The sequence below is a fragment of the Diaphorina citri genome, unplaced genomic scaffold, assembly GCF_000475195.1.
Source record: "Diaphorina citri unplaced genomic scaffold, Diaci psyllid genome assembly version 1.1 scaffold68, whole genome shotgun sequence".
NCBI lineage: Eukaryota > Metazoa > Arthropoda > Insecta > Hemiptera > Psyllidae > Diaphorina > Diaphorina citri.
Genome location: NW_007377505.1, coordinates 314,303 through 328,090, shown reverse-complemented (window position 1 = coordinate 328,090; position 13,788 = coordinate 314,303). Strand labels below are relative to the sequence as shown.

The following is a 13,788-nucleotide window of genomic DNA, read 5'->3' as shown; positions in this document are numbered from 1 at the left end:
ATTATTGCATGTTTCAGTTGCTCTGCATAATCAACGGTAAGATAGGCCGAGTCACATGGTGTTTGCCTCATAATGAACTAGCATGGAGTACAGGAGGCCTCGGGTTGGATTTCTATGCAGGAGAGTTCATACCAGATGTCAATGAGGATGGCGTGGTGGATGTGATCTCTACTCATACTAATGGTAGCTCAGGTGAGAATACTGTTGGTGGATTTCACCAACCTTCTTTCCAGCCTCAAACAGTCCGTTAGCTTAGCAGTTAGCTTCGATATTTTCGGAACTAATTCGGAATTAATTTAAACAAGGCCTTTTTTTAAATTGTTACTGATACATGTATTATATATTATATAATGACTGCTGAACCCTCCAAGAGATACATGTATTAATCTTCAACCCATCAAATATACGAGACCTTGTTTAGACTGCTGGGGTAATGGGACTTTTCAGTCTTTTTCGGGTATGATAAACAAGGTATATTCTAGTCTAATTGTATTCTGTTCTAATTATTCTGCTCTCTGTTTCTTTTCCAGCTACCATGATAGGGTCTCACGTGATCATACTGAGTGGTGCAACAGGCGAGGTGTTGCATCACCTGACGTCCCCTGTGCCAGGGGAAATGATGCTATCCTCTCCTCACATCCTGGTCAGACCAGATGGAGAGAGTGTGGTAGTGTTCTGTACAGTGCGAAACAATGCACCTACCAGTATTTATGTGGTGTCTCTGAGCAGTTTGGTCAATGGAGACTCTAACCTGGTAAGTAGACATACCTGAATCTTAGACGCTAATAAAACCTAATACTCTAATAGACAGAGAGATCTTGGAGAGTTTGTGGTAGTGTTCTGTACAGTGCGAAACAATGCACCTACCAGTATCTATGTGGTGTCTCTGAGCAGTTTGGTCAATGGAGACTCTAACCTGGTACGTAAGCATGTAAGCAAATACCTAAATCCTCCATTCGGCCACAAGCTACCTCACCCACCCTGAGTAGGGCCATGAAATGCTAGCAGTAAGCGACAGCTTAGATGGTCAATTGGTCATCCATTGTTCTGTACAGTGCGAAACAATGCACCTACCAGTATCTATGTGGTGTCTCTGAGCAGTTTGGTCAATGGAGACTCTAACCTGGTACGCAAGCAAATACCTAAATCCTCCATTCGGCCACAAGCTACATCACCCAGCCTGAGTAGGGCCATGAAATGCTAGCAGTAAGCGACAGCTTAGATGGTCAATTGGTCATCCATCCATGCAAAACGTTGCTTTTAGTGAACTTTTGGGATTTTTTTTTTTTTAATTATAGTTAGGGCGCGACATTGAATGTCATGGGCCCACCTGAACTTTTGGGAACTGGTGTATTCAACGTGCTATCACTGCTAGATACTTTAATAGTCTTCTGGAGCAAAGGAACATTTCAGTTCCATTCGGGCAGGATAAACAAGGTTTATTCTATTCTAATATTTATTTATCTTCTTTTTCTTAGCTTTTTTTCCGTATACAGACGCGGTCGGCGTTTTTCGACAGCCTCTCAATCAACCCAACTAGGGTGATTGCTTTGGGCTGACATTTGGTTTTGGCTACAAATTTTACAAGTGGATGCTCTTCGCACTTAACCTTTGCTATTTCTTTAGCAAGGGAACTTCAGGCTGGTATACTCCCTGTTTAAAGTCCCCCGGCCAGACAGATTGATTCTGATACTTATATCGCCTCCTTTTCAGGTAAAGTCGATCTATTCGGATATCGAAGGTCTGACAGCGTCTCCCATTCTGATAGACATGAATGACGATCAGACTGAAGATATAGTGGTCAACTCGAAGAGCAAACTGCTTGTATTCAACGGACTCAACTATTCTCTCATACTGAACATCTCGTATCCATTTGACGATTCCTATGAGCACGATATTCCATTGTAAGTATTCGTACATTACATTCGTACAATAACCTGCCTCGGTGGCGTAGTGGTCAAGACGCTCGCCTGGTAAACAGGAGGGGGTGGGTTCGATCCCAGCCGAGGCATGGAATTTTATCCTAATTTATTTGAGAATTTGACCACATAATACTGGAGCTCTAAGGGTTAGCTGGTAGAGAACACCTCCAGCGTTAACCTCGCCTACTGGTTACCTTCCACTCAAGAGTTTATTATTACATTCGTATAAGATAAGATCAACCCATTCTTTAGGGCTGCCTCTGCACCTAAGCTTGAAAGTGCCCTTTTTGTGTATGATTGTAAAAATTACCTTTTGTGTATGATTGTAAAAATTATTCCGCCAGCCTAGTTAACTTGGATCTTGGAGGGTATCGCGCCTGCCTTGTAAGTGCTAGGTCGCAGGTTTGATTTCCGCCCGGGGGGAATTTTATCCTAAACTAAACAGATAAGGTTCGTTCTCGGAACGGCTATCTTTCTCCTATCCTGTCCTCCTTTTCTCTTCGGTATTGGGACGATAAAACCTCATCAGTTATAGTTTCCTCTATCGAACCTCTTGAAAACAAAGCAAAAAAAAAAAAAAAAAAAAAAAAAGATTGATGAAGTGACGACTTATTGTAATTTGTTTGTTTCCAGCTTGCCTGTGCCCGGCTATTTCAACAATGACACTATCCCGGATTTCTTTGTCACTTACTCTGTGGGATCTACTGAGTTCTTGTACTATTCAGTGGTAAGTTTCATGGGTAGATTGGAAGATCGGCAGTCGAAATTTCGCTCCATTTATACCCAGTTTCCTTCCTCAAAGACCACCTTCTAAAGTCTATCCCCGTCTTTAGGGGTTGAATACACCAGAAAACAATTTACTAAATGTTGCTGGCATTATTGAATAGTAATTTATTTCCAAGGGGCTTATGGGCGAATGATATGTATAGGCAACCTATTCAAGGTAAAGTACCTAAGAGAAAGTATTGCAACCGGTCCAAATTTTCAAATCTAGGAACTGGGTGGAAAGGTCTGTTTTAAGGTTTTCCGAGTTTTAAAAAGTGATTGTGTTTTTCTTTTCTTTTTTAATTGATAATTAATTTATTACTGTCTTATTTTCAGTCCACCGTGCTGGATGGTAAGACCGGCAAGTCTCTGCTGAGTGCACCCATTATTCGGTCTAATATAGCAGATGTCTCGGGTATTACTCTGAGCTCACCAGGGTATGGCAACGATGCGTTTGTCTACTGGATGTCAAGCTGTGTCAACTTTGAAACCAACCAGGACGATTATAAGCTGTCTGGTGAGTAGATAAAGATTGCACAGGATCGGGAACAAAGTCATAAATAATAGGATAAAAGTAACGGAAGTGTCAAGGAAGATCCAGGAGAGGAGACCACAGTGGTATGGTCATGTTAAAATAAGAGATGAGAGCTACATAGGGAAAAGAGTTTAGTAGAGAACGGAAGTGAGGGGGAGAACAGGGACGATTATAAGCTGTCTGGTGAGTAGATAAAGATTGCACAGGATCGGGAACAAAGTCATAAATAATAGGATAAAAGTAACGGAAGTATCAAGGAAGATCCAGGAGAGGAGACTACAGTGGTATGGTCATGTTAAAATAAGAGATGAGAGCTACATAGGGAAAAGAGTTTAGTAGAGAATGGAAGTGAGGGGGAGAAAAAGCGAGGAAGACCGAAGAAAAGGTGGAAGGATTGTGTGAATCAAGACTCGAGTGAGGAAAATTTAACAAGGCATGAGGTACACAATAGGGATCGAACCAGGGAAGCTAACTAGGCTAAAATATGGAACTAATGTTTTTCCCCCTTGCCTTACAGGTAGAAGCTATGAGGTGGACATATGTAATGCCCGATTCAATACGAGCACAGAAATCAAGCTCATGCTTCTGTCCCAACATGTGCCCAGCCCTGGTATTGTGCTGTATTCCTCCAGTAAGTTTCTAATAGGGAAGTTAAATACCTATTCCTCATACTGTGGATGTATTTAAATAGTGGTTTGGTGAACTGTAGAACTCAGAAAGGGCTACCAATGAAAAAGGCAAGAAATTAAAGCCTGATAAGAATACGAGGACCTTAGCAGTCTGCCTTAAAAAAATAGAAAGTAAAAAGCCATGGCGAATACCATGGATACCACTTCAAACGCGCTTGAGCTCTGGTGTAGGAATTTTCAGCGTAAAACATTAGGTGGCACAAACCCTAGGTGTTTGTAAGGGTTTACATATCTTAGTGGTTTACAGTTTTGGCTTTAGGAATTTTATATTTACCTAATTGTTGCTTAGATACCTAATCAAATTAAAAGTCATAGGTGTTAGTTTTGTACTAAAAAATATCCAAGACTACATTAAACATTCCTAGCGTAACATTTAACTATTCGATCTCATATCTTATGTATATTCCTACTGTTTTTGTTAAATCTAGTCATAAATAATTTACATGTTACCATAAAAGTCCGACTGTGCTGATGGTTTAATGATCGATAAATCAAGTACATATTGGCACCAAATTATCCCGAAATTTAATTGACAATCGATCTTTTATTGAACTTTCGTTGGCTCCTGATTTCGGATTATAGTCCAGTGTTATCGGTAAACCTGGGGTTTTATCAACTTTTACGGTGACATACTTATTATTATTACATACATATACTCGTAAGTATTTTTACCATTTTGATTTTATTTGATAACTTTATTTATTTATTTTTTAAATATACCTACAAGAAATATGATTGAAATTGAGACTATTATGAAAAAGCTTTTGTTGGGAATTTTAGATCGTACATCACGTGACCACGCTCACGCTGTATTTCAGGCTACAACTTTTTTTACTAACTGTAGGAGAGAAGAAAATAAAACAACTCAGATAAATTCAATTGATTGACTTTTTATTGCGTACAAGAAGATACAAAGAAATCACAAAATAAAATTGCGTATAACCTAGATAACCTACTAGTATTGCACAAAGTTCAAATCGTATAAACAAATAAGAACGAAACTTATTTCCTATGTTAAAAACAAAATAGAGGGAACTTCCGACTGTACCCAGAGCATATCCTCGTGACAGGTAAATATTTATTTTATTTGCACACCATTTGGATTAATGTTAACAGTGATATTAACACTTATGTATCTATATTGAAAATTTTTCTTTAAAGTAGGAAGTCTAATGCACCAAGCATCAAGTCAGGATAGGTTAGGTGGTAGAAGGATTGGGAATATCCTCGTTTTTATGCCCTCTGGGTATTTATGTATTTACTCTTTATTGGTTATAATTCAATGTACACGAATATAAGAAATTACAAATGAGGGGCGAAATTATTGCCTGAGGCGATCTCTACCATTCAACCCTGCATACCTCAATTGGGCATGTTTTTATGTCTTGTGTTTGTGTCGAACGCAATTTATATTCTGTTGAAATTACACTAATAATTAAATCCTCTTGATTGTTTTGCAGATATCCCGGGGACAATTTAAACCCTCCCGAATATCAAAACATTGGACCAGACTTCCCTGCACCTGACGAAGAAACAAGAGAGCGCGATGAAAGAGACGACGAAACAAACACCAGTGAAGATATTGCTAAAGTTAATGAAAACACAGACAGTTCTGGAAGCGACCAAGATGTGCTTGACAAAACCAGCGACATGGCCAAAGTCGATAAAGAAAGTGGAAGTAAAGAAGAAATGCCGCGGGAAAAGAGGAGCAGCAACAAAATAATGCCAAGACGTAAACGAAAAATCGCAGGTAATGTTTATGAGTACACTGATAAATATGAGAATGAAGGTGATGATAAATTCTTTGGGAATGATATGGAAGAAGAAACCAGTAGAACTTATGGAAATGAAAACATTCATGATCAAACACAAACTACTGAAAAGAACAACAACTTTAGCGCCAGAGAAGAATCCTTTCATGAAAATCCTAAAGAATTATATGGGAAATTGGATAAGGAAGATCAAATGGAAAACGAAAAATATTCTTTAAAAGAGAATCATAAAAACTTACATGAAAGAGGCTATGAGATGAATGGTTCTATGGGCGAAGTTGATGATAACCATGCAGGAGAAGTGTTTGATGAATATGCTGATGAAATGGAATATAGAAAACAGGTCGCAAATAGGGAAAACAATGATGTAGATGAGAATCACGGTGGTGAATCTTTAGATGACTATGATGAAGACGAACCCAAACTAGAAATGAAAATCAGACATGCTCAGAAATACAAAAAAAATATTAAAAGGTTAATGATTAATGTGCAGCTAACTTATCAGGGTATACTTAATGTAAGCCTGTTATTATAGTATTCCCGCTCTATTGATAAACTAAAGCAACAGGAATATCACTCATTCCAGTAGTAATATCACCAGGAATCAAGCTTCGCAATGTACTCAAGGTATCCCGAAATTTTCAGCGTAAAACATTAGGTGGCACAAACCCTAGGTGTTTGTAAGGGTTTACATATCTTAGTGGTTTACAGTTTTGGCTTTAGGAATTTTATATTTACCTAATTGTTGCTTAGATATCTAATCAAATTAAAAAACATAGGTGTTAGTTTTGTACTAAAAAAAAATCCAAGACTACATTAAACATTCCTAGCATATTAACTATTCGATCTCATATTATGTATATTCCTACTGTTTTTGTTAAATCTATTCATAAATAATCTACATGTTACCGGAAAAGTCCGACTGTGCTGATGGTTTAATGATCGATAAATCAAGTACATATTGGCACCAAATTATCCCGAAATTTAATTGACAATCGATCTTTTATTGAACTTTCGTTGGCTCCTGATTCCGGATTAAAGTTAATCGGTAAACCTGGGGTTTTATCAACTTTTACGGTGACATACTTATTACATACATATACTCGTAAGTATTTTTACCATTTTGATTTTATTTGATAACTTTATTTATTTTTAAATATACCTACAAGAAATATGATTGAAATTGAGACTATTATGAAAAAGCTTTTGTTGTGAATTTTAGATCATACATCACGTGACCACACTGTATTTCAGGCTACAACTTTTTTTACTAACTGTAGGAGAGAAGAAAATAAAACAACTCGGATAAATTCAATTGATTGACTTTTTATTGCGTACAAGAAGATACAAAGAAATCACAAAATAAAATTGCGTATAACCTACTAGTATTGCACAAAGTTCAAATTGTATAAACAAATAAGAACGAAACTTATTTCCTATGTTTTAAACAAAATAGAGGAGATCAATCACTGTGGTGAGAATAACGGGTGTGCGGTCTTTCAATGAGGGATACGCGAAACTCCTGAAAATACATAATTTCAAATAATTATTCTAGTAAGTATAGCAGAGGAGGTTTTTTTTTTTCTTTTTCAACACTACAGACAGTAGGTCGTTCGGGCGGAAGTATGGTTTGGTGGTCAAATATTATGTTAATCACACTTTCTGCATAGAATCAACTGTCTTTTTACCGTTTATGAATCGGATTTTAAAATTTATGATAATTCCAGTTTACTTCAAATGATAACAAATTAACAGCGCTAGAGTCCAATTAGATTGCTCACCTGATTTCCCCATAGGTGTCACTCGTCCAAATACAAGCCACACCCGATGTTGCTTTGTTTCAGTATTACATCTTAAAAGTGCTTAGAGCAGTTTACATTTTTCTTTTTCGACGAGCAATATTTAGAGTAAGAATCTTTGTTCAGTATTAGATATTTTTGTTCTTAGTATTACTGAAGTATCTGTTCTCTGTATACTAATACGGTCGAGTATATGGTTTACGAATTATTGTATCTTGTGTATTTGTATAACACCCGATGTTGCTTTGTTTCAGTATTACATCTTAAAAGTGCTTAGAGCAGTTTACATTTTTCTTTTTCGACGAGCAATATTTAGAGTAAAAATCTTTGTTCAGTATTAGATATTTTTGTTCTTATTGTTCTTAGTATTACAGAAGTATCTGTTCTCTGTATACTAATACGGTCAGGTATACGGTTTACCAATTATTGTATCTTGTGTATTTGTACAACGATAGTTATTATAACATTTTGAAAAACACTGACGGTGGTGATAGCAATGATATGGAGGGAAACAACTATGAAAGTAATAAAAATAGAATCATCCCAAATAATATCACAACGAAACAAACGGTCGAGGTCCCTTCAAAGTTATTTTCTTTGCAAAAGAACCTTACCATACATTGTAATAGTTATTTCTTCAAAAGGCGTCTTGAATGTGAAGACAATTCAAAATCCAATACGCAAACAGTATCAGAAGATACGAAGAACAAACACTCGTCTAAAAAGCAGAAATCTTCGAGAAAAATACGTAAAAAGTTACACGAGAAAACTCAAACAAATTTAGGCATAAAACACATTGTGGTAAATGACAAATAAATAAAGTTATCAAATAAAATCAAAATGGTAAAAATACTTACGAGTATATGTATGTAATAAGTATGTCACCGTAAAAGTTGATAAAACCCCAGGTTTACCGATAACACTGGACTATAATCCGAAATCAGGAGCCAACGAAAGTTCAATAAAAGATCGATTGTCAATTAAATTTCGGGATAATTTGGTGCCAATATGTACTTGATTTATCGATCATTAAACCATCAGCACAGTCGGACTTTTATGGTAACATGTAAATTATTTATGACTAGATTTAACAAAAACAGTAGGAATATACATAAGATATGAGATCGAATAGTTAAATGTTACGCTAGGAATGTTTAATGTAGTCTTGGATATTTTTTAGTACAAAACTAACACCTATGACTTTTAATTTGATTAGGTATCTAAGCAACAATTAGGTAAATATAAAATTCCTAAAGCCAAAACTGTAAACCACTAAGATATGTAAACCCTTACAAACACCTAGGGTTTGTGCCACCTAATGTTTTACGCTGAAAATTAGCCTCTAACTTCTTTTCGCCAGGCTGAGTACACCCTTCTAAGCGCTCGGAATTTTCGGGATACCTTGAGTACATTGCGAAGCTTGATTCCTGGTGGTATTACTACTGGAATGAGTGATATTCCTGTTGCTTTAGCACTTTAGTTTATAAATAGAGCGGGAATACTATAATAACAGGCTTACATTAAGTATACCCTGATAAGTTAGCTGCACATTAATCATTAACCTTTTAATATTTTCTTTTATTAGGGAAAGCTGTGGTTTGTACTGGTTTGGCTTAGGATTCCCCACGGGTACTACTGTCATATCTCTCGCTTGTATTTGAATCTCCGTCTTCAATCCAACAGTTCGAATAAGATAACAAATGAAACATCACAATAATCCTACTTACCAGAATACATCAGCAATAACACATGATCCACATTCTAAGTGTTAATATCACTGTTAACATTAATCCAAATGGTGTGCAAATAAAATAAATATTTACCTGTCACGAGGATATGCTCTGGGTACATGATCAGGAATCATTTCTGGATCGTAAGCATTGGGCATGTAGTACACTGAAACACATCCAAAATCATATTAATGACATGACCCTGTAAAAAACCTGGGTTCATATTGGCTGTAATGTACACAAAGATACTTGAAAACTTCCTAATGTTGACCAACATGAGACTGTAACTGCTTATCGTCCCGAAATCGAAGAGATAAGGAAGACAGGATAGGAGAAAGCCAGCCGTTCCGAAAACAAACATCCGTTCAGGATAAAATCCGCCCCGGGCTGGAATCGAACCCGCGGCCTAGCGCTTACAAGGCAGACGCGCTACCAACCAAGCTAACTAGGCTGGCACAAAAATACTTGAAAACTTCCTAATGTTGACTAACACGAGACTGAAAGGGGTAACAATTTCATAATCATAATAGTTGCTTCCCTTTTACTCGTACTTCATGTTTCTTCCACAGATATACCAGGGGACTTTCGCAATGGGTTACTATTGTTTTTCGGCGAAGCAATAATAGTTTCACTGAGATCTTTCTTGACGGTTGATCTTTTCTGATATTTAGAAATATTCGTTAAATATGAGTTATCCTTGGATGTGATTCCTGCATTTATGCTTTTAGATTCATCAACATTCTTGATTATTCCTTCGTCTTCTCTTGTTTCAATTAGACCACGTTTAACTTCTGGCTGGTTAACGTCTTCTATTGACCTTTTCTTAACTTTCAATAGTCGATGATGTCTTTGACTATTAGCCAAAATTTCTGTAGTGCTTTCCCACTTATTTCTTAAAGGTAATCCATACTGATTTTTCTCGTGCCAATTCAGATGTGAAGAATATTTTCCTCCCACAGGTAAACCTAACACTGTATTTTCCGTTTTATTCGGACGTACATTTCTAGTGTGATTCACAATAGTTATCATATTGTCGGTTAATCCAAATAGATTTTCAATACGGTTCTCATTGTTGGTTTTATCTTGTACATTCTTGTCTCTCCTTCTGTATGGAAATAATTTATTTGTTTTATTTTTCGAATTCTTCAACTCAGATATTTGAATTCGTTCAATGTTGTTTTGTAAATCTATTTTCTTGGTGATGAGATCAGCGTTTTGTTCATTTAATAAATTGTTACTACTCAAATCCACATCGCTGTTAAAGTGATTGCTCTCCTCGTCAGAGTTCCTACCAGATATTTGAATTCGTTCAATGTTGTTTTGTAAATCTATTTTCTTGGTGATGAGATCAGCGTTTTGTTCATTTAATAAATTGTTACTAATCAAATCCACATCGCTGTTAAAGTGATTGCTCTCCTCGTCAGAGTTCCTACTATTACCAATGACTCTATTACTTTTGTAAGTTGTAGATTTCAAGTGTTTTAGAAACTGCTTATTATTTTTCAAACTATGCAACGTATTGAACCAAATGCCTTTCGCTGTTTTATTAGTTTGTTTCATAAATTCATTAGTATGATTGTTATCGGGTTTATAATCTTTGTCGTCAATATTATTGTCAGATTTGTTCCGTATTAACTTATGAGATTTATAATAATTTACATTGGACCAATGATGGTGATTAGCACTACTATTACGACTGCCATTCTTAATTTTAGATATACTATCATTTATCTTTTTCAAATTCAACTTCATGATTTTCTTTATTTCTGCGTGTGTTTCGTTATTAAAGATCAATTCTAAATCTTTTTCGGAATATATTTTCTCTTTGCCAAAATTGTATGGAAATTTGTAATTCATTTTTTCGATGACTAAAGCACGACCTTTAGTGTCAGATTTTGTGTCATTTACCACAATGTGTTTTATGCCTAAATTTGTTTGAGTTTTCTCGTGTAACTTTTTACGTATTTTTCTCGAAGATTTCTGCTTTTTAGACGAGTGTTTGTTCTTCGTATCTTCTGATACTGTTTGCGTATTGGATTTTGAATTGTCTTCACATTCAAGACGCCTTTTGAAGAAATAACTATTACAATGTATGGTAAGGTTCTTTTGCAAAGAAAATAACTTTGAAGGGACCTCGACTGTTTGTTTCGTTGTGATATTATTTGGGATAATTCTATTTTTATTACTTTCATAGTTGTTTCCCTCCATATCATTGCTATCACCACCGTCAGTGTTTTTCAAAATGTTATAATAACTATCAAAATTAACATATTCACTGTTATCTTTCCATTTATAATAATCATTGTACTTGAAATTTTCACCATTTTTTAAAATAACTTTGAAATTCTTAATATCATTGGTCATATTTTCCGTTAACTTTTTGGCACTGCCCATTGTTTGATTATTGTTACCTGATAAACCTGCAATATCAAGATTATTCTTTATGATTCTATTTTGTTTGGTTTTATTATTTTTGTTTATTCGGTTTATCAATTTTAACTGATCTAAAGTTGAAAAGTGATTGAACTTTTGTTGTAAATCATTCTCGTCCACATTATGACTTACAATATTATTTGGTTTAGAATTATGATTTGCTGATGTAAGTTTTTCATGAAGACCATTAATTGGATGATGATTATCTTTGTTAGTTGCATGAAGATTATATGAAACCATTTGTTTAGAATGTTCAGGATATTTTATGTTATTTTTGCTGTCAATACTATTTTGTATTTCAGTTCTTTTATTTTTTGAATCGTCTTTAACAATAGCATCGAATTCATAATCATCATTATATCCTCTATGATTCAACACATTGATTTCAATGAAATCATCCCACAGCTGCTCGACATCATCTACGTCATAATTAGAAATGGAAGAATCGTTATTTTTTAACCCCAACGATTTTTTCACATAATTTAGAAATTGTTCATCTAAATTTATCATTTTCTTACTTGGTATATTTTTCATCAAGTTTTCTTCTTCTTCCTTTAACTCTCTACTTCTCTTCTCCAATTCTCTCGTCCGATTTTCAAGATGAACACTTCCATCGACACTTCCTTGTCTCTCTTCAAGTTTTCTCTTTTCTTCCTTCAATCTATTTTCTTCTCTTTGTATGTTTTTCTTTTTCATTTGCCAATCCTCACTATTTGTCAACATAATGTACTTCCACCATTTTTCTTGCATGGATACTTTTTTCTTGTGATTAGGACCATGGAAATATTTGTGCCTTGTTTTACTCGGAAAATTTGAATGTCGACTAAGACTACTGCTGCTCTGAGGGAAATATCTTTTATTTCGTACCAGTAATCTTTCATTTTTCTCTTGACCACTTTGACTGTTGGTGTTTTTCGTACGAGATTGTTCGTCTTTGCTCTTAGTACTTGTTTCTACAATTTCTTTATCTTCCATTTCATCATCAGTATCATCATCTTCATCTTCATCGTCCTCATCTTCTTCATCATCCCGAGCGTCTTGACCACTACGCCACCGAGGCAGGTTATTGTACGAATGTAATGTACGAATACTTACAATGGAATATCGTGCTCATAGGAGTCGTCAAATGGATACGAGATATTGAGTATGAGAGAATAGTTGAGTCCGTTGAATACAAGCAGTTTGCTCTTCGAGTTGACCACTATATCTTCAGTCTGATCGTCATTCATGTCTATCAGAATGGGAGACGCTGTCAGACCTTCGATATCCGAATAGATCGACTTTACCTGAAAAGGAGGCGATATAAATATCAGAATGAATCTGTCTGGCTGGGGACTTTAAACAGGGAGTATACCAGCCTGAAGTTCCCTTGCTAAAGAAATAGCGAAGGTTAAGTGCGAAGAGCATCCACTAGTAAAATTTGTAGCCAAAACCAAATGTCTTGAAAAATAAAAAAACCCTTTTTTTTTTTTTTTTTTTTTTTTTTTTTTTTTTTTTTTTTTCCTTAGGTACTTGGGTTTTTTTTTATTGACTTAGGTAGGTATAACCCAAGATAAACAAATTTGAAATTTTACTTTACTCAACAATATTCATTAACAATTAATACTCATTACATTTCTTTTATTACAGAACTTGTACTTACTTAATCTGAATTGGAAAAGTGGTGTACAAAATGGCCAACTTACAGAGATGTGTAGACAAAGAAACAGGAATCAATGAGCCTTTACGGGGTATCTACATGAGGTAAGCCTGTAAATTTAAATTAATAGTAAAATGGCCAACTTACAGAGATGTGTAGACAAAGAAACAGGAATCAATGAGCCTTTACGGGGTATCTACATGAGGTAAGCCTGTAAATGCTGTAATTTTGTCTACTTACCTAAGTGAGTGCATATTGCATTTTAAATTTCAGAAGTGCTCAAGTAGATTTTTGTATCATGATTCAAAATGTTGTGTGTTTAATTTTGTTTGGAGTGTGATAAGCCTGTAAATAATAACATAATGAGTTGTTATATGTATCTGGTATATTGTAAAATTATCATATCCTGGTGAGACTTGAAAATTTTCAAGTACCTAATTCTTGCTTTTTTTTTTTATTTAGAAAAATGGAACCTTTTGACAAACATGCACCTTTTCTAGGAGG

The 13,788-nt window shown here is 35.3% G+C and overlaps 2 protein-coding genes across 2 annotated transcripts; one reads left to right on the top strand and one right to left on the bottom strand.

Annotated features, from left to right (window-relative positions):
• The first annotated feature begins 8 nt into the window (after positions 1-8).
• On the top strand, positions 9-6,764 carry LOC103520010. The gene is made up of 8 exons (XM_017448445.2): positions 9-192; positions 531-754; positions 1,714-1,904; positions 2,556-2,649; positions 3,024-3,204; positions 3,740-3,872; positions 4,943-4,981; positions 5,372-6,764. The coding sequence occupies exons 1-8, from the start codon at positions 9-11 to the stop codon at positions 6,216-6,218; spliced, it is 1,893 nt and encodes a 630-aa protein (XP_017303934.1). The 3' UTR covers positions 6,219-6,764.
• Positions 6,765-7,126: 362 nt separating this feature from the next.
• LOC108253797 (GATA zinc finger domain-containing protein 14-like) lies at positions 7,127-12,669 on the bottom strand. Its single transcript, XM_017448442.1, has 4 exons — positions 10,505-12,669; positions 9,788-10,363; positions 9,306-9,378; positions 7,127-7,205 (listed from the first exon to the last, which is right to left on the bottom strand). The coding sequence occupies exons 1-4, from the start codon at positions 12,618-12,620 to the stop codon at positions 7,127-7,129; spliced, it is 2,844 nt and encodes a 947-aa protein (XP_017303931.1). The 5' UTR covers positions 12,621-12,669.
• Between the last annotated feature and the right edge of the window lie 1,119 nt (positions 12,670-13,788).